General features: G+C 44.4%; 1 protein-coding gene across 2 annotated transcripts; it reads left to right on the top strand.

Annotated features, from left to right (window-relative positions):
- Positions 1–12,632, top strand: Cenph (centromere protein H). 2 transcript variants are annotated; one of them, XM_051172479.1, is made up of 9 exons: positions 1–168; positions 2,913–2,968; positions 4,016–4,064; positions 4,447–4,521; positions 5,612–5,668; positions 7,377–7,440; positions 8,065–8,116; positions 10,378–10,541; positions 12,407–12,632. In XM_051172479.1, the coding sequence occupies exons 1-9, from the start codon at positions 56–58 to the stop codon at positions 12,497–12,499; spliced, it is 723 nt and encodes a 240-aa protein (XP_051028436.1). In that variant the 5' UTR covers positions 1–55; the 3' UTR covers positions 12,500–12,632. The 2 variants fall into 2 exon arrangements, 1 of the variants encoding a protein (XP_051028436.1); XR_007833542.1 differs by lacking the exons at positions 1–168; positions 7,377–7,440 and having other exon boundaries at positions 2,909–2,968.
- The last annotated feature ends 9,156 nt before the right edge of the window (positions 12,633–21,788 follow it).

Raw genomic sequence — 21,788 nt, 5'->3', positions numbered from 1 at the left:
GGGAAGAACCGCTAGGGTGTTCCTGTAGCGTTCAAACCTGTAAGCAACCTCTGCAATGGAGCAGCCTCCAGAGACGCCTACGGCCGGGGCTGAGGCCTGCGGAGAAGCGCGGGGTCTGCCGCAAGCCGCTGAGGAGCGCATCGAGGACCGCATCAGCCTGCTGCTCAGGTGCTTCCGGCGGGCATCCCGCCCTCACTCAGGACCCGCTGGGTTCAAACTCAAACTCCATGGCTCCCAGCCTCACTGCACTATCGGTTGAACCGGGTCAATGGGAAGGGGGGCCGCAAAGGGCACCCTCTGCGCAGAGACGCTAGGGGTGTCCCTGGGACACTGAGGAAGTGCTTAACGCAGTGCCCCGTCCTTAGCCAGGCTCCGAACCTGAACGGGCTGGCTGAGCAAAACATCTAAGCCAAGCTACGGAAGGGAGGGAGGGACGGTGGGAGGGAGGGAGGGCACGACCCACCATATATGGCTAAGACCCTTGGCTGCCCATAAACTTCATTTGTTTATCATTCTGCTAAGACAGTGATGCTCTCCAGTCAGCAGTTTTTAGGGAAAATTTGATGGCAATAAGACCTGGACCAAGTGCCAGGCGCGGTGGCGCACGCCTTTAATCCCAGCATTCGGGAGGCAGAGGCAGGCGGATCAATGTGAGTTCGAGGCCAGCCTGGTCTACAAAGTGAGTCCAGGATGGCCAAGGCTACACAGAGAAACCCTATCTCGAAAAACCAAAAAAAAAAAAAAAAAAAAAAAAAAAAAAAAAAGACCTGGACCAAAACCGCACTACTGCCTGTGGTGAAATCTTTTTTTGTTTGTTTGTTTTTTTGAGACAGGGTTTCTCTTTGTAGCCTTGGTTGTCCTGGACTCACTTTGTAGACCAGGCTGGCCTCCAACTCACAGTGATCCGCCAGCCTCTGCCTCCTGAGTGCTGGGATCAAAGGTGTGCGCCACCACGCCTGGCTCTGAAAATGCTTTTCAATATTTTATTATTTTCTTGTTTTTTTTTTTTTTTTTTTTTTTTTTTTTTTAAGATTTATTTATTTTACATATATGAGTACCCTATCTAGAGGTCACCTGCAGGCCAGAAGAGGGCATCAGATCACATTATAGATGGCTGTGAGCCACCATGTGGTTACTGGGAATTGAACTCAGGACCTCTGGTAGAGCAAGCAGTGCTCTTAAGGCTGAGCCATCTCTCTAGCCCCTAGTTTTATGTTTTTAGGGTGTATTTTGGGCAGCGGGAGAGATGAATCAGTGGTTAAGAGCACTGGCTTCTCTACCAGGTGACCCAGGTTCAATTCCCAGCACCTACATGGCAGCTCACAACTGTCTGTAAGTCCAGTTTCAGGTGGACTGACACCTTTACACAGATGCACATGAAATAGAAATAACAATTTTTAAAAATAGGTTTATTTTTGAAGCTGTGTGGGGAAGGTGTGTGCCTTTAATCCAAGCACTCAGGAGGCAGAGGCAGGTGGATCTCTTGTGAGTTCCAGGACAGCCAGGGATACATAGAAAAACCCTGTCTCAAAAAAACCTTAAGAGTTTTTATTTACATAATTGTAACAGGACTGAACTCGGCTCCGCATACAAGAACAATACCCACTTGATGACTGAGCCCTTTTCCAGCAGCTCGTCTGAAAATGTTGCCGTCTGTATGCAAAGCTAGTGGAGTTTGGGGTTATCATCACTTGGGGCTGCCTACCTGTCACAGTTTTTGTTGACTACATTTCAGTCTGGCGTGTTAATGTGTATAAGAGTTACAGTTTTAACTTTCTCTCCAAGGTGCTGTTTTCCCTCTCATGTCTTCCTTTTGTCAACTGTTTTAAATAAGATGAGGGTAACTGAGAAGACTTCAGTGTCAAGTCTCATTCTGTTAGGGTTCAGGAATAGCCGTACACTGACCACTCCAACAGCAGACTCGGGTCCATAGGAAATTATTGAACACTAAACAAAAACTGACCAGTCAAGGACACAACCTGCCCTCAGAAGCCAGACAGTGTCCCTGAGCCACTTTCTTTTCTTTTTTCCTTTTCTTTTTTTCTTTTTTTCTTTTTTTTGAGACATGGTTTCGCTGTGTAGCCTTGGCCATCCTAGACTGAGATTAAAGGTGTGCACCACCACCACCCAGCTTGTTTCTTTCTCTTTTTTGGGGGGGGGGGTTCTCGAGACAGGGTTTCTCTGTGTAGCCCTGGCTGTCCTGGACTCACTGTGTAGACCAGGCTGGCCTCGAACGATCCACCTGCCTCTGCCTTCTAAGTGCTGGGATTATAGGCGTGCACCACTGTGCACGGCTCTCCTGAACCTTTTTCAAAGTGCGTTTTAAAAGGAAAAACAAAAAACAAAAACCACAACCAAGCAGGAAAAATCATTTCTATTCCAGGTTCATTGTGTTCATCCAAGCAAGAAGAATACATTTTTGTCTTATGTTCATTGTATCTCAAAGCATTTTAAGCTAATTGGCTGGAATTTTAAGATAGGGGAGCGATTGGGGGCTTTCCAGCTTTCCAGGAGAAAAGAACATAGCAGGGAGTTATGGTTTAACTCTAACAGAACATACATTTATCTTCACTCAAGCAGAACAGTATTTACCATCTATTGTTTTATCTAGGCAGCAAGTACTGAATTATTGATTTGTAAGTAAAGGATATTCTTTTTTCAGGCAGGCAGAGCCTTTGAACTTGAACTTCATTTCATCCTATGATATAAATGGAAACTTAAAGGAAAAGTGGCTTTGTTATGCTAAAGGTGAACGTAGGTGTTAACAGAGGAGCTACAGTTATGCTAAGAACTAGAGCAGGACTCAGCGGAGAGGTTTAAGCAGATTATAACATTCCCATAATTTATTGCATGATGTTTATAACCACCATCCATAAATGCTTTTCCTATCAGTCTTCTTTTTCAATTTTCAGGCTAAAAGCGCAGACGAAACAACAACTCTTAGAATATAGGTCAATGATTGATGCAAGTAAGTGGTTTCATTTTCAAATAAGTTTTATGAGTTTTCTGAAGAATGGTATTTCTTTTTTGGTTTTTTTTTTCGAGACAAGGTTTCTCTGTGTAGCCTTGCCTGTCCTGGACTGCCTTGGTAGACCAGGCTGGCCTCGAACTCACAGTGATCCACCTGCCTCTGCCTCCCATGTGCTGGGATTAAAGACATGTGCTACTATGCCCGAAAGAGTGTTATTTGTTTTAAGAAATAATTTGATTTTATGTATATGTGCTTTTCCTGCTTTGTCAGTACCCATGAAGCCAAAGAGAATATTGGGTCTAGAGTTACAGAGGTTGTGAGCCACTGTCTGGGTGCTGGGAATCGAACCAGATCCTCTACAGGAGCAGCCAGTGCTTTCAACTGCTGAGCTGTCTCCAGCCCCCAGACGAATGATATTCTTGGGAAACAAGAAGTTGTTTTTCTCAGTAAAACATGGAGACTCTACCTTTAATTAAAGCACTCAAGAGGTAGAGACTCGGGTCTCTAAGTTTGAGGTCAGCCTGATTTGTATATTGAGTTGTTTCAGGCTTGCAGGAGCTACATGGTGAAACCGTCTCAAGAAAACAAGTTTTGTGCATTCTGTGTAGCTAAACCGGTAAACAAAGAAACATACAAGATACTCATGAAGCATGGTGATGTGGCCACAAGATGGCTTAACCGGTTAAGGTGCTTGTCCTAAGCCTGGTGCCCCGCGTTCAGTGCCTAGGACCCAGAAGGTGGAGGGTAGAAGTGACTTGACAGAGCCGGGCGTGGTGGTGCACACCTTTAATCCCAGCACTCGGGAGGCAGAGGCAGGCGATCGCTGTGAGTTCGAGGCCAGCCTGGTCTACAAAGTGAGTCCAGGATGGCCAAGGCTACACAGAGAAACCCTGTCTCAAAAAAAAAAAAAAAAAAAAAAAAGAAGTGACTTGACAAGTTATCTTCTGACGGTCACATGTGTTCCCTGATATACTCACATACGCTATGTGTTTATTTAAATAAAAGTGTTAATGACTTACAAAAAAAAAAACTTTTTACTTGTAGATGAAGAAAAAACTCCAGATCAGATCATGCAAGAAAAACAAATTGAAAGGTATGTCTTATTTTAATATTTTATCTGTGGCTCTTACTAAGACTTACTCATATGATCCTTGTTACAATGCTGTCTTTCCTTTCCTGGATGATTTTAAATAAGTCATGCCTATGTTGCGAGGCTGGTGACCTACAGTGGAGTATATGGCGCTATGGGGTGGTGGCTTCTCTGTGGCCTGGCATTCCTCCACACTGTCTGGATGCTTAGTGTGGGGACTCAGCTCAGCTCCCCAGCTGTGTAGATAGGCTGCTGTGAGGGTAGCCTGTCATTTTCTTCTGTTGAGATAAAGGCGCTCAACTTTCATCCCCAAGGTTTACTTTGTGCACATTTCAGTAACAACTTTAATATTGCTGAAATTCTTCGGTTCTTGTTTCTGTAATAGTAAAATTGAAGACCTGGAGAATGAAATTGAAGATGTAAAAAGTAGTTTTGAAATCAAAAGTCTTGCGCTAAACAGGTAATTCTTGCCTTACTATTACTAAATGTAAAAATTGTGAACTAGGTGCAAACATGAGCAGGAAAGGAAAGGCGAGGGTTGGTTTTTTGGAGTTTTTGTTTTGTTTTGTTTTTTTGAGACAGGGTTTCTCTGTGTAGCCCTGGTTGTCCTGGAACTTGCTTTGTAGACCAGGCTGGCCTCGAACTCACAGCAGTCCACCTGCCTCTGCCTCCTGAGTGCTGGGATTAAAGGTGTGTGCCACTGCCACCCGGCGAGGGCCTCTCTTGTAGTCCTGCCTGTCCTGAACTCTGTAGACCAGGCTGGCATCGATCTGCTGGGATTAAAGGTGTGTGCTACCACACCCGACTACCATACTGGTTTTTGGGGTTTTTTGTTTTTGTTTTTGAAGATTTATTTATTATGTATACAATGTTGTGCCTGCATGTGTGCCTGCTCACCAGAAGAGGGCACCATATCTCATTATAGATAGTTGTGAACCACCATGTAGTTGCTGGGAATTGAACTCAGGACCTTTGGAAAAACATTCAGTGTCCTTAACCTCTGATCCATATCTCCAGCGCTGTTTTTTGTTGTTTTTTTTTTTAAGATTTATTATGTATACAGTGCACATTAGATCACATTATAGATGGCTGTGAACCACTATGTGGTTCCTGGTGAGTTGAACTCAGGACCTCTAGAAGAACAGTCAGTGCTTTTAACTGCTGAGCCATCTCTCCAACCCCTACCATACTGTTTTTTAAAATATACTATGTTTTGTATATATTTGAAGGGAAATCAATATATTAGATTTAGAAAATATTTAGAAAAAAATCTAAGGCCCTATAGATGTTACTTGTTCTGTACAATACAGCTTTTTCTCTAAGATGCCATCTTCTTTTCATTGTGGTTTTTGTTTTTTGTTTTGGGGGGGAGGTTTTGAGACAGGGCTTCTGTGTGTATGTAGCCTTGGCTGTCCTGGACTCGCTGGGTAGACCAGGCTGGCTTCGAACTCACATCAATCTGCCCGCCTCTGTCTCCCATGCTGGGATTACAGGCTTGCTCCACCATGTTTGGCTTTTTTGTTATTTAATGCTTTGTTTTCTTCTTTTAGGATGAAACTGTCAATGGCACTTAAGAATCACATGGAAAACATGGACAGCGAGAGTAGGTATGACTTTTTTCTCCTAGATTAGGAAAGAATAGGAACAATAAAGGAGGTATGCACATAAACTGATTTTAGATTTTAACTTTAATTTGTTTATTTTTTGAGACAGGGTTTCTCTGTGTAGACTTGGCTGTCCTGGAACTTACTTTGTAGACCATGCTGGCCTGGAACTCACAGCGACCCGTCTGCCTCTGTCTCCGTAAGTGCTAAGATTAAAGATGTACACCACCACGACGGGCAGATTTTGAGTTTAAAGAAAAAAAAATAATGGTGGCTCATGCCTTTGATCAGAGCACTGGAGGCAAAGGTAAGCAGATCTCTGAGTTTGAGGCTAGCCTGGTCTATATAGTAAGTTTCAGGATATTCAGGGCTATATATAGAGACCTTATCTCAAAAAGAGGGGTGTGTGTGTGTGTGTGTGTGTGTGTATGTATGTGTGTAGATCAGAGGACAACTTGAAGGAGTTGCTTAGTTCTCTCCTGCCATATGGGCCCTGAAATTGAACTTAGATCCTCCAGTAGCAACTTAATTAAATAGAAGGACACTCCTTGTTTCTCGGTGGTAGAAATGATCTTGTTTTACCTGCCTGAGCTACACAGTGAGTTCAAGGATAGCCTGAACCTCTTAATAAGATCCTGACTCAAAAACAAATCTGGAGATGTAGCTCAGTGGTAGATTGCTTAGCTAGCTTATATGACAGGAGTTCAGTCTCAGTACTGAAAAGGTGGGTGGGAAGGAAAGTGGGTGCTGGTTTTGCTTAAAGACTTTGTCAGGAAGTATAAATAAAGGCTCTAGAAATCAGCAGTCTTGCCTCAGCCTCTCCCCATCCCCCACTCCATCTTTGTTTCTAAAACTCTAAAAGGCTTGTGATATAATATACCCTCCAGTGAGCACCAGACAAGTTCTGAGGTGGGTCTGGGCACCTCTCCCACCTAGGTGTCTTCATTCAGGTTGATTTGTAACCCCTTGACATTCCTGCTGGCTCCGCTTATAATTGTCAGGTGTTTGGCACATGCCTTATTCTCAGCTCTTAGGAGGCAGAGCCAGGCAGATCTCTGTAACTTTGAGGCTAGCCTGGACTCCATAGTGAAACCCTGTCTCAAGAAAAACCAAGTTGGACATGGTGGTGCACACCTGTAATCCCAGCAGAGGCAGGCAGATCTGTGAGTTCCAGCCAGCCTGGCCTACAAAGTGACCCCAGGACAGCCAAGGCTACACAGAGAAACCCTGTCTGGGGAAAAAAGGAAAAAAAAATAGAAAACAGTAGAAAAACCAAGCTGGACAGGGTGGCACATGCCTGTAATCCCAGCACTCAGGAGGCAGAGGCAGGTGGATTGCTGTGAGTTCGAGGCCAACCTGGTCTACAAAGTGAGTCCAGGACAGCCAAGGCTAACACAGAGAGACCTCATCTCAAAAAACCAAAAAGAAAGAAAGAAAAAGAAAACCCAAACATTTTAAAACATTTGCCCATTTTGTGCCACCTCTTCAGCCTCGGCATTTATTCTTGGTTTGGTTTGGTTTTGGTTTTTCAAGACAGGGTTTCTCTGTAGCCTTGGCTGTCCTGGACTCGCTTTGTAGACCAGGCTGGCCTGGAACTCACAGAGATCCACCTGCCTCTGCTGCCCTTAGTGCTGGGATTAAAGGCGTTCGCCACCACACCCAACTCTTACTCTTACCTGAAGTAAATAAGTGACCTTTTTTTCCGTTGCAGTGTGCTCACTGATGACATGAAGCACGTATTAAGGCTACAGAAGTTAGTAATGAAGTCGCAGGAGGTAAGCGGTGTGTCGGTTGCTCATGTCTCTGTGGTCTTGATGACAGCCTTCTGGAAACTGACACACGGTATTGAGATGTGCAGTGGCGTTGCAGATGGGTTTCCGTAGGTTGTCTTTGTCATAGAGCTTATTTTTTTACTGAGGTTACAAGTTACCAACATACTTTAAGTGACTGACTGTCTCCTTCCTTTGTGGCCCGTGATCCTAGCACACAGGAGGTAGAAATGGGGATCCAGGAGTTCAGTCATTCTTGGTTCCAAAGTGAGTTGAGGCCAGCCTGGGCTATTTGAGACCCTGTCTTGTCAGTGTAGTACACGCCTTTAATCCCAGCACTGTGGAAGCAGAGGCAGGTGTGTCTCTGAGAGTTCCAGGACAGCCAGGGCTACACAGAGATACTCTGTTTCAACAACAACAACAAAAAAAAACCAAACAAGATAGGTCCCAGCATGCAGCGTGAGTTCAAGGCCAGCTACATAGTAGACTTGTTTCAAAATAAAATACACAAAAAACAAAGATAGGGCAAAAAGGGAAATTGGAGCCTAAGAACATTTAACTATGTGAAAGTCAGTGGTATAAGTATAGATTTATCATTGAGTGACGTGCTTTCATCTGTTTTAATAACAGGAGTCTTCGGAACTAGAGGGGAAACTGCTTGATGTTAGAAGAAAGAGACTGCGTATGTAGACTATGTTTACTTTTTTCTTATAAACATACACACGAGCACACGCACACACATGCATGTACACACGCACACTGAGGCACTCACCGGAGTTCAGAGAGCCAGTTCTTTCCTTCTGCCACGTCAGGTCTCAGGCTTGGCAGCAAAGGCCCTTCCTCACTGCACCATCTCACTGGCCTTTTTAAATGATTTATCTACTTTGCGGAACACATTTTTATCTACATTAGCTGTTTAATAGGGACAGATTTCTCAGTAACTGATAAATTTAATTTTCAATTTTTCTTACATTTTTAAACATTGCAGTTAAGGAAATAGAGTAAAAATGCATTTTGCTTTATTTTTGTTATTTTAGAACTTTAAATTCTGGTCAGGTGTGGCGGAACAAGCCAGTAAAGCCACTCTGAAAGCTTAGGCAGGAAGATCAGAGGTCAGGTCATCGACTACGATATAATGAGTTTAAAGCCAACCTGGGCTACTTGAGAGCCTATCTCTAAAAAAAAAAAAAAAAAAAAGAAAAAAGTACATTGTTAGTCCATTCTCTCCATGAGTGAAGAAATTAAATGGTAGAGAAAATTATAGTGCAGAAGTCGTGCCCCTTGTCATTCTAAACTGTTTTCATGCCCATCTGAGCATATTTATAAGTACATAATTTCTCAATGACCAGTACACATGCTTCCACAGCTGCACCACCTAACTTACCACAACAAAATTCTAGCATTCAAAAGGCAGAAGATTCACCACTTGTTCAAAGCCACTCTGAGCTACATCGGCTCAGCAGGCTAGACAGGAATTCATAGCAAGACCTTCCAAAAATGTATTTGATAAACATAAAAATCATTCATATATATATATACACACACACACACACACACACACACACACACACACACACACGCACACACACATATACATACATAAATACATACATACATATGTACATACAGAGAGAGAGAGACATACATACATATGAAACAGTCAGCACACATAGGACATGGATTTTATGTTCAGTAGTTTGGAGGCCGCAGGCTGCCTCTAGACTATGAATAAATATATAGGTCGTCTCATTGGTTACAGATTGCATTCCTCACACATTTTGTAAAAGATTCTAGATAAATCATGTCACCTTCAGATCATGAAAACTGTGGGGATCCATACTGCCCTTCTAAAAGGAAACTACAAAAATATATACAGATACCTAATAATAACGATTCTGGGATTAGAAAAGCACATATACCAGGCAGTGATGAGACACACCTTGATCCCAGTACTTGGGAGACAGAGGCAGGCAGATCTCTGTGAGTTCAAAGCCAACCTGGTTTACAGAGCAAGGTCCAACACAGCTAGGGCTACACAGAGAAACCCTGTTTTGAAAAACAGACAAATAAGAAGAAAAGCACGTATCCACCAAGGGATATTCTTTCAGTGACTGTAAAACTGAAAGTGGTAAACATTTATGTACTTACACATAACAAGGACTAAAGGTGTAGACATTGGTAGTCAGTCAACATGCAAGAAGCCGTGCCTTTGGGCCAGGCATTCTGACACATACATGTAATCGCAACACTCGAGAAAGACAGACAGACAGACAGACAGGAGGATCAGGAATTCAAGGCCAGCCTGAGCAACATGAGAGCCTATCTAAAACAAAAACAAAACAAAGCCAAACTATGCTCAGGGATTAAGAATACCAGCTGCTCATCCAGAGGACCCAGATGTGACTCCCAGCACCCATCTGTAACTTCAGTCTCTGGGCATCCATCTCCCTGGCCTGGCCCTGTGGGTACTACACATATTTGGTGCATAGATCTACATGAAGGCAAAACATTCATAGACAGAAAAAAAATAAAGTAAAACTTCTTGATTGGAATAACCAGGAAATGCTGCTTTATAATCTTTCTTGGTCCTTATATAAAGCTGCACGTACCTTTGGGTAAGTTAAGTATACATAATGAGTTCTAGGCCAGCCAGGGTAATATATAGAGACCCTTTCTTTAAAGGGGGAAATAGGGCTGGAGAGATGGCTGAGAGGTTAAGAGCACCGGCTACTCTTCCAGAGGTCCTGAGTTCAATTCCTAGCACCCACATGATGGCTCACCAGCATCTATAGTGTGATCTGATGCCCTCTTCTGGCATGCAGGTGTACATATAGGCAAAGCACTATACATAATAAATAAATATATAAGTAAATAAATCTTTAAAGGAGGAAAACACCAAACAAAACTCATATATATCATATTGTTTTATTTTTAACCTAACAGAATTAAAGCAAGCTTCAAGAAATAAGCTTTTAGAAATTCAAACTGAGAAGAACAAACAGAAAGAGGACTTGGATAATGTGGAAAATTCAGAAATGATAAAGACTATGAAAAAAAACCTACAGATGGAGATAAAGATTACTACAGTTATTCAAAACACATTCCAGGTAACATTTATATAAATTAAGAACAGACGTTGCTGGACATGGTGGCACACACCTATAATCTGAGTGCTTGGGAAAGAAAGGCAGTAGGATTAGGCGTTCGAGGCCAGCCTGAGCCAGATGAGATCCTGTCTCAAAAAACAGACACCGGGACTGGAGAGTTGGTTCTGTGGTTGGGAGCAGTGGTACTCGTCCAGAGGACGCAGGTTCAGTTCTCACTACCAACACTGCAGCTCACACCTCCGAGTCACTCTAGTCCCAGGGGGCTGAGCTCTGGCTTTCATGGCAATAGGCCCAATGAGCCCATAGGCATGTAGATAAAAAAAACCCACACAAAATTAATTAATTAAAAAACAAACAAGAAAAGGGATGGTCTTTTTTTTTTTTTTTTTTTTTTTTGCCCCCAAGGCAAGGTTTTACTGTGTAGCTGTAGCCCTGGCTGTCTTGGAACTTGCTCAGTAGATCAGGCTGGCCTTGAACTTGTAGAGATCCTCCTGCCTCTGCCTCCCAAGTGCTGGGTTTAAGTGTGCACCACCACTACCTGGCAACTGTCCCTTCTATAGCCCAATATTTTTGTACATAACAGCCTAACATTTATTCTCTAAAATCTGTCTAAACATTTTATAAGTAATTTACTATCATTGAGCCATTGTTTATTAAAACATAAATGACCAGAATTTTCATTAATTATGATTCTAATCATTTTATAGTTCATTCATTGTTTGCTACAAAAATATTTTGCACTATTTCAAAGGCTTAAAACTTTGATGAACTAAACTCTTCTTTTTATTTCTTTTGAAAACAAAACACTGGTCCCAGAGAGCTGGCTCAGCAGTTAAGAGCTCTGGCTGCTCTTCCAGAGGTTCCTTCTTCAGTTCAGCACCCACATGGCAGCTCACAACTGTTAGTAACGTAACCAGTTCTGGGGAGCCCAACACCCTCGCCCAGACATACATGCAGGCAGAACACCAATTCACATAAAATTAAAAAGAGAAAGAAAACATATTAGTTTTGTTTGTTAATATTTCTTTTTAAATATTGATTTTAATTACTTTTTAAAGATTTATTTACTATTACATATACACAGTGCAGGCCAGAAGAGGGCATGAGATCACATTATAGATGGTTGTGAGCCACCATGCACTTGCTGGGAATTGAACTCAGAACCTCTGGAAGAGCAGTCAGTGCTCTTAACCTCTGAACCATCTCTCCATCCCAGTTGCTAATATTTCACCCTAGAGCAAAAGAGCAATTGATACAAAGCTGGCTTTGACCCCAGGCGACACTACAAGTATTCCTTTTTGTTTGTTTGTCAGGGTTTCTCTGTGTAGCATTGTCTGCCCTGGTCGAAATCACAGTGATCCATCTGCCTCTGCCTCCCAAGTGCTCACTGCAAGTATTCTTAACAAGTAAAAGCTGTCCAGGGAACCCACAGGTGAACACTGGAGATACCAGCATTATGGGAAGCAAGGCTGCAACCTTGTTGAAAGTGAGAATGTGGTTCTGTTTGTCTTCTTGATCTTCTGCAAAACAGGAAATGTTCAGTAATTATCCGATGATATCAGTCCAAGGATGCTGGGACCTAACTCAGTTGAGAGAGTGTTCACCTGGCAGCCGCACAGCCCTGGCTTTGGTCCCCAGCCCACATGAACTGTAGTGTAGGCAGGTGCTTGTAATCCCAGTACTGAGTAAGTGGAGGCAGGAGGCAGCACCATCTCAGCTACAGAGTTGATGCATAGAAAGCTCAGGACCAACCTAGGCTACATGGAACCTTTGGGGGCAGGAGGGGATGGGGTGGGGAAAGCAGGAAAGGATTTGTTAAAATCTTGTTAAATTAAGTGCGTAATTTTTTTTTTTTTTAATTTCAGGGCCTTATTTTGGGGAGTAAAGTCAACTGGGCAGAGGATTCTGCCCTCAGAGAGACCGTGTTGCAGCTGGGGAAGGATCTCGACACGATCTAATAAGAACCCCGTTTGGCATTTTTAGGTTGTTTCTGTGCCCAGTCTGTCATATAAATTGCTGAGTTCATGGACAATGTAAGTGGTGGTCTGGGGACCATTCTGCTGCTTCAAGTTTGAGGGCTTGCGTTGATGATATGACATGGAACGTCTTGTTTGAAATATGATCGTTAATGTGACTGGGGTACCCTGCGGGAGCCTGAGCATCCAGCCTTGAAGGGAAGGTGGGTCCGACTGCCACAGGAGGTGGACATCTTTGCGAGCACTCTCCTGGCAGTGCTTTCCAACACATTCATGCATCTGTGCATCAGTCTGATAGCCCAAAATTAGAAAAGTGTAAAGGATTCTCATTATGGAAGTACGGTTGTGCCTTCCCCCCTTCCTTATCTAGCATTCATTTTACTTTTATAAGTTGAGAATTAAAAAATAAATAAATGTAACTGCCTTATTAATTAAAAAAAGGAAATTTGCAGGATTGGAGAGATGGCTCTGTAAAAAGAACGCCTGGCTCAGTTGTTGTCTGGGAAGTTTATTGCCTCCTTCTGCTAACCCAGGCCTAGTCCTAGAAGCCTCTGGCCTCCATACAGTTGAGAGGCCTAGAATGTTTTCAGCCTCTGAGACTTACTGTTTAGTAGGCTCACGCTTACTTGCTCTTTCTGAGCTCTGGGCTGGCTGGCTCAACTCAGGTGTTCTGGCTCAAACTCTTCTCCCAGCTGATTTATTTAACCTGGCTTCTCTCTTGGCCCAGAATTGCTCTGCTTGGCCTCAAACTAACTCAACCATCTGCTCTGCACTTATCTTAGTGTGAAATGTCCTTTGTAACCTCATGTATTTGGACATTAGATCTCCAGCTGATGGCGCTGTTTTGGAAAGTTGAGGACTTTTAACTTACTTATTTTTAATTTACTGTGTATGAGTGTGTATGTGCCCCTGAAGTTCAGAAGATGTCATCAGAACCCCTGGAACTGGGTGATTGTGAACTACCAGGTGGGTGATGGGAAATAAACCCAAGTCCTCCCCAAAGGCAGCAGTGCTCATAACCACTGAGCCACCTTGTCAGCCCATTGTGGATTTCCTGACAGGGTTTCTCTATAATAGCCCTGGCTGTCCTAGAGCTCTCTTTGTAGAACTAAGTGGAGGACCCGAGTCACAGGAGCAGCCTTGGGGTTGTAGTCTGCCCCTACTTCCTGTGGGTTCTCTGGACCCTGACTGCAGATGCAGTGTTACCAAGTGCCTCACACTTTTGCTGCCATGTCTTCCCTGCGAGCATGAACTATATTCCCTCAAAGAAATAAACCCTTCCTTCCTTAGATTGCTTCCTGTCAGGTATTTGATCAGAGCAACAAGAAAGGTAAGGTGTGCAGTTGCTATCTCATGATAGTCTGAGCTTTGGTGGTAGCTAGTGGTCCGATAATTTAGTTATTATCCCAAAGATTTTACCTAATGGAGGGCTGGAGAGATGGCTCAGAGGTTAAGAGCATTGGCTGTTCTTCCAAAGGTCCTGCGTTCAAATCCCAGCAACCACATTGTAACTCACAACCATCTATAATGAGATCTGGTGTCCTCTTCTGGCTGCAGGCACTCATGCAGGCAGACTACTATATAAATAAATAAATAAATTTTTTTTAAAAAAAAAAAGAGATTTTACCTAATGGTTAAAAACATTATTTCAAACAAGAAATGGGTGATAATGGCTACTAAGAGGACTAAAGATAGCCTCTTGACTCCTGCCCTACAGCATTCCAACTCTCCACATGGAGGCTCTGCTTAACCAGGCTGCAGAGTCTTCAACATGGTGTGGCGTTTGCAGGAAATTCCTGTTCATACCTGACGTGGAACATCTAGGTGGGTGCTTGCAAAGGGTCAAAGACCTGACCTCTCAGACCTCTCAACTCAGCCTACAGAGCTGCCGTCCCTTTAAAAGCCAATGCCTGTAGTCTACCCTTCCTTTTGGCACACAGCTGGCCACAATCAGACATGTCATCCAACCCTGTGGCCAGTCTGATAACAAGACTCCTGTTGCATCTTGACCCAGATGGGAAAAGGTGAGGACATCCTAAGGAGCAGTAAGACTCAGCTGAGTTTACAGGCAGGAGACAGACGATGTCTGCGGGACCAGGTTATAAGGATGCTTTATTTAGAGAAGCCCTGGCATGAGATTGTATTAACAGGTGGTTTGTGGGTGTCTGCCTTGGAATACAAGATGCAACATTCTGCAGATGACCCTACAGTTTGGTACACGCTTATCCAGAAAGTAATTTCCAGAATCCCAAAAAAGTTATCCCACACTTAGCTAGACTAAAGCATCTGGATTGCTGTAGCAAGTGCAGAAGAGGGATTGAAAAGCCTGGAACAGGACGGAGGTCGCATATCTGATACTTAGCAATTCACAACAGTAGTAAAATTACAGTTATAAAGTAGAAACAAAAATAATTTTATGGTTGTGGTCACAACATGAAGAACTATATTAAAGGTCGCTTCAGGCGGGTTGAGAAGCACTGGTCTAGAGAGTGCTAGGGATGCTAGCATGCGTGATTCCCTCCAATCAATCCCTAGCACATATAAGCCAGGCTGCAATCCAGCACTCAAGAGTAGATGCAAGAATCAGAAGACCAAAGCCATGCCCACTCTCCTTCATAGCAAGCTTGAGACCAACCTAGGCTACAAGAAGAGACCAGGTTTAATAAAAAACAAACAAGGGCTGGGTGTGGGGAGGCAGAGGCAGGTGGATCTCTGTGAGTTCAAGGCCATCCTGGTCTACAAAGTGAGTCTAGGACAGCCAACGCTACACAGAGAAACCCTGTCTGGGGGTGTCAGGCGGCATGGGGGGGAGCACATATATGCTTGCAAGCCAGAGGAGGACACTGGATCTCATTACAGATAGTTGTGAGCCACCAAATGGTTGCTATGTACTGAACTTAGGACTTTTGCGAGAACAGCCAGCGCTCTTAACCTCTGAGCCATCTCTCCAGCCTGAGGATACGCTTTTTGAAGCAAGAAAGTGCAATGAGAAATGCGGGTGTGCCCTGTAATCTCTGGACTTCTAAGACTTGTGATGAAGGAAGGTCTAAGATCTGCATATACTACTTAGCAAGCCCTTGGAAGGACAGGAAGAAAGGGGAGTGGACATGAAAAGATGTGAAACCAGGTGTGGTGGTGCACGCCTTTAATCCTAGCACTCGGAAGGCAGAGGCAGATGAATTGCTGTGAGTTTGAGGCTAGCCTGGTCTACAAAGCAAGTCCAGGACAGCCAAGGCTAACAGAGAGACCCTGTCTCCAAAAAAAAAAAAAAGTGAAACACTACACCAAGAAATAAGCAAATAAACACACAGAATGGTGCAACACTGTAAAATAAGCACCTGGAAAATTTTCACAACCAGGTGAAAGATTTCAGAACCAGGTGGAAGGGCAGTGCCCCCAGGGGCTCCAGATGCCGGTGACACAGGATTCTCAAGCTGGCCTCTGCCTGAAACCTAGAAGGATGTGGGCCACAGCCTTCAGGCCCTGATCTGATAGGACCAGGAGTGCTTTGCTCCATGCCCCACTTCTGACCTTGACAGGCCTGGTCTCCCTTGACTCTGGTTCTGCTCCCCAGTGATGACTGATGAGGAAGTAAAGCAAGACAGCGAGCATCTCCACTCAGGTGGTCGTGCGAGCCTCGTCCTCACACATCCCGCTAAGATGGATGGATCCAGTACACAGGCGTCAAACCAAAGGGCTCTGAAACAAAGAACTTAGTGAGCTTTACAGATTCTAGGCAAAAGTGAAGGGCCAGTCCTGACACAAATTCCCACGGCCGCCAGCAGTACAGCCGGACAACACACAGGAAAATGTCTACTGGACGGATGGGAGGACCACAGTGTTCCTAACATTTCAGCAGAGGAAACATCAAAAGTTCATTTTAACTCAACTGACTGTACACAAGACAGGGGGTACAAAGGAACAGTCCTGATATTTTGTTTTTGTTTTTTGAGACAGGGTTTCTCTAGCTCTGGCTGTCCTGGACTGGCTTAGTAGACCAGGCTGCCCTGGAACGCAAAGCAATTCAACTGCCTCTGCCTCCCTAGTGCTGGGATTAAAGGTGTGCAACCACCACGCCCAGCCCAGTCCTGGACTATTTACTTCCTAAAGAGACGGTGGCTACTTCTTGGTTGTTTGGTTGCAAACCAGAATGCAACATGACCTTGATGGTTAGCCTCCAGAGCAAAGTACAGCTCTCCATCCAAAGGGAATGAGGTCTCTTACTGTGAGCCAGACAGTGACCATGGCCAGAGAACACCGATTCGGGCTACCCTGGATGATGTGTCTCACGGTGGAGAGGTCACATGAACTTCTATAGTCACAGGGCAAAAGAAAGTCACAAAGACCAGGCAGGGCATCTCATGCTTTTAATCCCAGCACTCAGGAGGCAGAGGCAGGTGGATCTCTGTGAGTTCGAGGCCAGCCTGGTCTACAAAGTGAGTCTAGGACAGCCAAGGCTACACAGAGAGGCCCTGTCTCGAAAAAGAAAAAAAAAAGTCACAAAGTGTCAGTGCAGTGGTAGGAACATCATGGGGGCAGTTCTAGCACAGTAGGAAGGGTTTGGCTACAGGCCTAGGGTACTATCTGATGACATTCTCAGCTTTGGTGGAAGCAACAGATACCCTAAATTACTACATTCCAAGAGGCTTCTCTCACCGTCACAGACTGTTCCCACAGATACAGAGGTTGGTAATGTTATGCAGGCTCTGGGAAGGAGAGGGATTGACGACAGGCAGACAGAGAGATGGTGGGGACACACAGACACAATGGGTGTGTCAGCTAAAGGGCCTGGAACAGGGTGCAGAGATAATGGTGGTGCTTGGCTGGTGGTAAAGATATAAAAATAGCCGGGCGGTGGTGGCGCAGGCCTTTAATCCCAGCACTCGGGAGGCAGAGGCAGGTGGATCGCTCTGAGTTCGAGGCCAGCCTGGTCTACAAAGTGAGTCCAGGATGGCCAAGGCTACCCAGAGAAACCCTGTCTCGAAAAACAAAAAAAAAAAAAAAAAAAAAAAAGATATAAAAATAGTGACCAGTGGAGTACAGAGAGGCCAGCTCAGCCCAGGAAATCAGCTGGCAGATGCATGCTAGCTAGGCAGGATTGAAGCAACTTTCAGATCTCCCATATGCAGAGAGCTGTCACCCTTCCCCTAGTAAAAGCGTCAACTTTAGGCACACTTAAACCATATGCATATTTTGGCATAGTATGCATGTACTTACATATAATAGGCTGAATTCTGGGTTAGTCAGCTTCTGAGAAAAGCATAACCCTCTCCTAGGAACACCAGCTTAGGGCAGGAGAAGAACAGACGGGGAAGAGGGATCTATAAACCCCTTGGCTGGCAGGGTGGAGGCTGTTGCCGCTTGTCTCAGCCTGAAGTTTTGTTTTGTTTTGTTTTTCCAAGACAGAGTTTCTCTGTGTAGCCTTGGCTGCCCTGGATTCGCTTTTTAGACCAGGCTGGCCTCGAACTCCCGGCGATTACCTGCCTCGGCTTCCTGAGTGCTGGGATCAAAGGTGTGCACCACCACGCCCGACAGAAGTAGTGTTCTTGTTCTCACCTCCAGAGCATGTATGTAGCACAGAACTGGGCCAAAGTGCAAGGCCGAGTCAAGGTTGAGTGTGGGAAACCTGCCAGTGCTGGACTCAGTTCTGCTTTCATATCATGTGACCCAGCTGGACATTAACCTCTGGTCGGGGAGCTCTGCGAAACCCACCCCTTCTTGCAGGGCAGAGGGCCTGTCCTCTGTCCTTAGTTCTACACACACACACACACACACACACACACACACACACACACACAGTGTGTAGGCCAGAGGTCAACCTCACACAGCATTCCTTAGGAACCCACCTTGCTTTGGAGACAGGGTCTCTAACTAACCTGGAACTCACCTGATTGCTCCAGGCTGGCTGCTTCCACCTTTCTAGCTCTGGAACTGCGTGTGCACGCCACACCTGTTCTCCTAATGGGTCTTGAGAACTGCACTCAAGTTTTCATACTTACATAGCAAATACTACTGGCTGAGCTGCTTTCTGGCCCTGGAAATGGATATTTCAAATTTTATTTTTAAAAGTTTTTAAACTTATTTTCATTTCATGTGTGTGGGTGTTTTGCCTGCATGTGGGTATCTGTGCACCATATTTGTACCTCGTGCCTTCAGAGCCAGAGAACTTAAGGACAGTTGTGAGAAACCAGGTGAGCGCTGGGAATCAAACCCAGGTTCTCTGGAAGAGCAGCCAGTGCTCTTAACTGCTGAGCCATCTCCCCGGACCCCTAGAAATATCTTTGAGTAGCTGCCTCACAGATGGATCACCACTCTCCCAGGTTTGTTATAGAACTTAGGATACCAGAAGTGTTTGGCGGCATAGTTCTTGACGTTTTAATCTCCATGTTTGATTCACCAGAAGGGAAGGGTAACATTTAGGATATGCCTGCTGTCTTTTATTTTATTTTATTTTTGGTTTTTCCAGACAGGGTTCCTTTGTGCAGCCTTGACTGTCCTGGACTCACTTTGTAGACCAGGCTGGCCTCGAACTCACAGAGATCTGCCTGCCTCTGTGCCTCCTCAAGTGCTGGGATTAAAGGTGTGCGACACCATGCCCAGCTTTCTGTCTGCAGTTTCATGCAATCCTCACAAAGATCTCAAATAGACTGGTGGAAACTGCTTCCCTTTGAACTTCTCCTTTCCCTTCTCTCCTGTCCTTTCTTCCCCGGCCCTGTCTCTCCTCTCCTTCCCCCCCTCCCCCCTCTCATTGCCTATTGTCAGCCTTCACCTGGGCTCCAAGATGCTTGATCCAGGGCTGGAGAGATGGCTCAGAGGTTAAGAGTACTGTCTATTCTTGTTGGTTTGGTTTGGTTTGGTTTTTTTCCAGAAAGGGTTCCTTTGTGCAGCCTTGGCTGTCCTAGACTCACTTTGTAGACCAGGCTGGCCTTGGACTCACAGTGATCTGCCTGCCTCTGCCTCCCGAGTCCTGGGATTAAAGGTGTGCGCCACTATGCCCGGCAGCACTGTCAATTCTTTCAAAGGTCCTGAGTTCAATTCCCAGCAACCACATGGTTGGCTCATAACCATCTAAAATGAGATCTGGTGCCGCCTTCTGGCCTGCAGGCACACGTGCAGGCAAGCTGCTGTATAATAAATAAATAAATAAAGAAAGAAAGAAAGAAAGAAAGAAATAAATAAATCTTTAAAAAAAAAAAAAAAAGATGGTAGATCCAGTTTACTTCCCAGTGCCCCAACCTGCTTCAAGGTATCTTTCCCCTGCTTCCGAATTGCTGCTTCCCTCTCAAGGAGCATGTACCAACACACTGTCCACAGGCTCAAGAGCTACCACAAGGAAGAGGGCAGAGGACAAATTGTTGGAGTTGGTTCCTCCTTCCACTGTAGTTCCCAAAGATCTAACGCTAGTCACTGGGCTTTGCAGCAGGAACTTTACCTGATGAACCATCTTGCTGGTCTAGGTTTTTTGGTTTTTTTTGTTGTTTTGTTTTGTTTTTTTTAATGAAACAGAGTTTCCATGCTGGCTTCAAACTCACTGTGTACCTGATGTTGGCCTGCCACCACACCCAGCATACACTTTTATATAGGTAAGCGCATATATATACCTACATACACACACACACACATATTTTGTGTATATGCACGTGTGGTACTGAGAGTTAAACCCAGGGCCTTACACATACTACACGAGTGCCTTATGGGTTATATCGCTATCCGTTATCATGTATGTGTATATTACGATGGGCTCATGCTGTTGCCCTAACTGACCTCAAACATGCAACCCTCCTGCTTCCTCCTTCAGCATCAATATTACTATAGAATAGACTTTAATATAGTAATTTGGGATGGGTAGCTGGTTATGTTTCAGCAATTAGACCATGAGCCAGGAGGCAGAGCAGTTGATTCTCTGGGCATTTGAAGCCAGCCTGGTCTACAGAGTGAGTTCCAAGGTAGCCAGAGCTATGAAGAGAGACCCTGTCTCAAAAAAGCAAAACCAAAACCAAAAATTACACCATGACATTTTGAGCACTCTCAAACTGGGAACAGAAGCAGGTAATCAGCAGAAATAATGAGTTATAGAAAACAGAAACAGGGCTCTAGAGGTAGCTCAGAGGTTAAGAACACTGACTATTCCTTCCAGAAGTTCTGAGTTCAATTCCCAGCAACCATCTATACTGGGATCTGATGCCCTCTTCTGGCAGGCAGATGTATATGCAGGCAGAGCACAGTATACATAATAAATAAACAAACAAACACATAAATAAATACATCTTTAAAAAAAAGAAAGAAGCAAACTGAAATCAAGCAAGGGAATAAGGTTTGGCCCTTATTAAGTTAAAACTCATCCTTTCTTTTGTGCTTGAGGTAACTCTCAAGCTCTTTTTTTTTCTTTCTTTCTTTTTCCTTTAATTGAAAATAGATTCCTTTTGTACAGTGTATTATGGTTCTGGCTTCCTCTCGCCACGCTCCTCCCAGTTTCTACACGCCTCCCCTCCCAACCAGATTTACTACTGCTCTTCCTGTCTCTGGTTAGAAAACACGGAGGCATCTCAGGAATAATACTATACAGCACAGTACGATAAAACAAAAACAGACAAGTCAGAATAGAACAAAGCAACCAAACAAGAAAAAGAGCCAAAGAGAAAGCACAAGAAATGCATAAAGATACAGACACACACACACACACACACACACACACACACACACACACAGGAACCCCATAAAAACACAAAATCAAAATCTATATGTGCAAAAGATCTGTAAGTTAAAAAAAAGGGGGGGGGGTCCTGGCTTACCATTATGAGACAAAGGTCCTCCAAAGATGCTGTTGAGTTCATTTGTGTTAATAGTCTATTGCTTATCTTTTTGTGTCTATTGCTTGGCACTCTTTTTTTTGTGTGTGTGTGGGGGGGTAGGGTTTAAGACATGGTTTTCCTGTGTATCTCTGGCTGTCCTGGACTCACTTTGCAGACCAGGCTGGCCTTGAACTCAGGCTGGCCTCCCAAATGCTGGGATTAAAGGTGTGTGCCACCACGTCCGTCTTGCTTGGTACTTTTGGTTTTTCAAGACAGGCTTTCTCTGGATAGCCTTGGCTGTCCTCGAACTCACAGCGATCCATCTGCCTCTGCCTCCTGAGTGCTGGGATTAAAGGTGTGCGCCACCACTTGCTTCCCCTTAAGAGTGGTTTGTTTCCTCCAGTGAGAATCCCTTGGAGAAAATCAAATTTTGACTTCCAAGTGGTTATTAATAGGAGATAGCTCCTGGGTTAGGGATG

This window comes from Acomys russatus, chromosome 30 (assembly GCF_903995435.1).
Source record: "Acomys russatus chromosome 30, mAcoRus1.1, whole genome shotgun sequence".
In the NCBI taxonomy this organism is placed as follows: domain Eukaryota; kingdom Metazoa; phylum Chordata; class Mammalia; order Rodentia; family Muridae; genus Acomys; species Acomys russatus.
The sequence above is the reverse complement of the archived record's forward strand: the minus strand, read 5'-3'. Positions and strand labels throughout refer to the sequence as shown.

What these genes read in the sequence shown, in the direction of transcription:
- Cenph (XM_051172479.1), top strand. Translation starts at nt 56, where the DNA reads ATGGAGCAGCCTCCAGAGACGCCTACGGCCGGGGCTGAGGCCTGCGGA. An exon ending in TAGTAATGAAGTCGCAGGAG is followed by an intron (nt 7,441 to 8,064) that starts GTAAGCGGTGTG and finishes TTTTAATAACAG; the next exon opens with GAGTCTTCGGAACTAGAGGG. An exon ending in TTATTCAAAACACATTCCAG is followed by an intron (nt 10,542 to 12,406) that starts GTAACATTTATA and finishes TTTTAATTTCAG; the next exon opens with GGCCTTATTTTGGGGAGTAA.